General features: G+C 38.9%; 1 protein-coding gene across 1 annotated transcript; it reads right to left on the minus strand.

Annotated features, from left to right (window-relative positions):
* Window positions 1-317: 317 nt before the first annotated feature.
* Window positions 318-1,776, minus strand: SMIM30 (small integral membrane protein 30). Its single transcript, XM_047095661.1, has 2 exons — window positions 1,683-1,776; window positions 318-1,213 (listed from the first exon to the last, which is right to left on the minus strand). Exon 2 carries the CDS (start codon window positions 1,166-1,168, stop codon window positions 989-991), a length of 180 nt encoding a protein of 59 aa, XP_046951617.1. The 5' UTR covers window positions 1,169-1,213; window positions 1,683-1,776; the 3' UTR covers window positions 318-988.
* Between the last annotated feature and the right edge of the window lie 773 nt (window positions 1,777-2,549).

Here is a 2,549-nt window from a genome sequence, read left to right on the forward strand (position 1 = left end):
TGGGGCCTGAGACTCAGCATTTCTACCAAGTCCCTAGGTGATATTGTTACTTTGAGGACACTTTGAGTAGTATGATCAGAGAGGGTATGCTTCATCTGGTTAGTGTATAAACCAATATAGGCCATTACATTTTCCTTTTGTATCTGTGGAGTCTCTAACAGGCACTTCTACCTTGATACTGCCCATTTCTCACTTATGATTGATAGTATTCTCTACAAGCTAGTGTGATCACTTAAAGGAAGTCACCTAGCTGACATAAAAGTCCACAGAAAGTAAAGACAGCCTGAAATAAACAGAAATGAATATCACACATTAACTTACAACATAATGGGTTTGTATTTAATATAGTACTTCTCACTATAGAGATGTTATTCAGTTAATATAAAGGTTTTTAACATTAAATCTCTTCTCCATTTAAATGTCCATATAAAGTATTTTTTTACATTAAATATTTTCTCCATTTTAACATTAGATACACTGAGTACATTTTTCTTACCTCTTCCCCCCAACCAAAGAAATAAAAATTTTAATTTCTGGATGTATTTGATACCTAACTACAATACTAACTTGGGAGATAACAAAACAAAAATCTAATAAAAATATGGAGAAAAGTCTCCTCAGTGATGCAGGAGGCAGTGGCAATTTCTTAGGATTCTGGGTAAGGGTTTCCTTCTTCCTATCTCATACACTTTGAGAATTCCAAAACTTTGAAATAATATGTAAATTTCGGTCATCTGACTTCTTTGAGCCTCTTTCTAACTAACATATAGGACTTTTAGACTGCTTTTTTTCAGTGCATTATTTGTTGTGAAGGAAACTTTTTTTTCCCATTTAACATATATCAGTTTGCTTCCATTTACAGGGAGACAATTAAAAATGTGAAAATACCCTATTTCTTGGGAACTTTCAGACACTAAAGATCAGTTTTTAACCTCAATAATTCACAATGGTTTTCTGGGCAAGGTCTGATTCAGAAGGCCCGTCAAAATCACATTTGTCCATTTCTCTTTCGTGCATATACCCCCAAACAAGCACAAATGCCTGTAATGCTGAGAGCCACACCTAACAAGAGAGCGACTGCATCTCCAGCTTCTACTGCTTCAACAACAGGCAGCACCAAAAGCAGTGAAATGAGGACCAAGAACAACTGTGCTGAAACTGAAGCCATGATGTTGGGATTTTCAGGTATCTCGATCTTGAGGGCAGAAAGTTTCTAGAAATCAAACATGGAAACAAAAAGGAATCATTAAAATTTTCCACCTTTTCAAATGACAGCATGAATACATAAATAACAATCCATATAACCTTTTAAATTTAAATTTCAGACCCATTTCCCCATTTTAAAGGTAGAAAAAAACCCGGTAAGTTTATAAAACAGTTTAAAGAAGGTCATTTGAGGCTAATCCCCCCTTTCAATGCTAATTCCTTGACTCCAGCAATGTTTCCACATGCTATCATGCCAACCTCGTGTAAATCAACTAAGCAACTTGAACAGAACATAATTAAGAACAAACAGAAAACACACCAGACACTCGGAAACTTAAATATCCTAGTATTTTGAGTAAATGTTGAGTAAAAATTACATTTTCTTAGGATTTCTCCCACCCAGGAAATGCAGACAAATCTGGCAAAAGTCACGCAATATGTAAGTCTGTGAAGTTGTGGGGATTAGTAACACTTACCAAAGAAAGTATTTATGTATAATTCTATCTGATTCGAAATACTCCCTTCCTGGAGTTCCGGATGCTGAGGCTAAGAGGTTCCACGTGACAGAGCCTAGTATCAGAAAAGGGTAGGATTTAAGAATTAATCATCACCATCATTATCATCATCATTATCATCATCATCATCATTTTTTAAAGATACAGCCACAGTGCAGAAGGAGGAAGTCGTTCGGAAGAGAGAGGAATGGATAATAACTAGAGGAAACAGTTTGTTCAGGCAGGGGAACTAGACTTAAACTTGGGTCAGTTCGCCGGCACAGGAAAAGCTAAAAATAAACCGAACCCAGAGCAAGTTTGTGCCAGGATTTGATATTAAGATTTTAAAAAGAACCCCTGCTTTGTCCCGGAGAGGTGCAAATATCCTTGTTTTACAAATACACTGAGGCAACCCTAAGTATCCTTTGGAGACGAGTTCCTACGTTACCTTCCGGGAAGCAGCCATTACAGGAATGGCGAGGAGGGCGGGGTCTCCAAACTACACTTCCCACAATCCCCGCTGCCGACGTCTCCCAGGATGCGCCGGCGCGCTCCTCGGTAACTGGCTGAGGGAGTGACGAGCACGCGCTACCGGAGACCAGGAGGAGCTCCCCTGCGGGTGTTCCTCACAGGGCGCAGAGTTTTACTGGTAAAGTGGTTTAGTGGGTTTGTACAAATGCTCTCTCAAAAATGTGATAAAGAAATGACAGTAGGTGGTTTTTACCCTATCTAAGGTTTCGAGACACACACATAGTTATGTCTTTTCTTAGACTGAAATGGAGACACAACAGCGGGAAAATAACACCCGAGCCGAGTCATCTGTTTCGGGCGCTTTTAAACTAGCGGCTT

The sequence above is a fragment of the Lynx rufus genome, unplaced genomic scaffold (assembly GCF_022079265.1).
Source record: "Lynx rufus isolate CCGP_SWC_20201006 ecotype Redwood Valley unplaced genomic scaffold, mLynRuf1.p SCAF_4, whole genome shotgun sequence".
Classification (NCBI taxonomy): domain Eukaryota; kingdom Metazoa; phylum Chordata; class Mammalia; order Carnivora; family Felidae; genus Lynx; species Lynx rufus.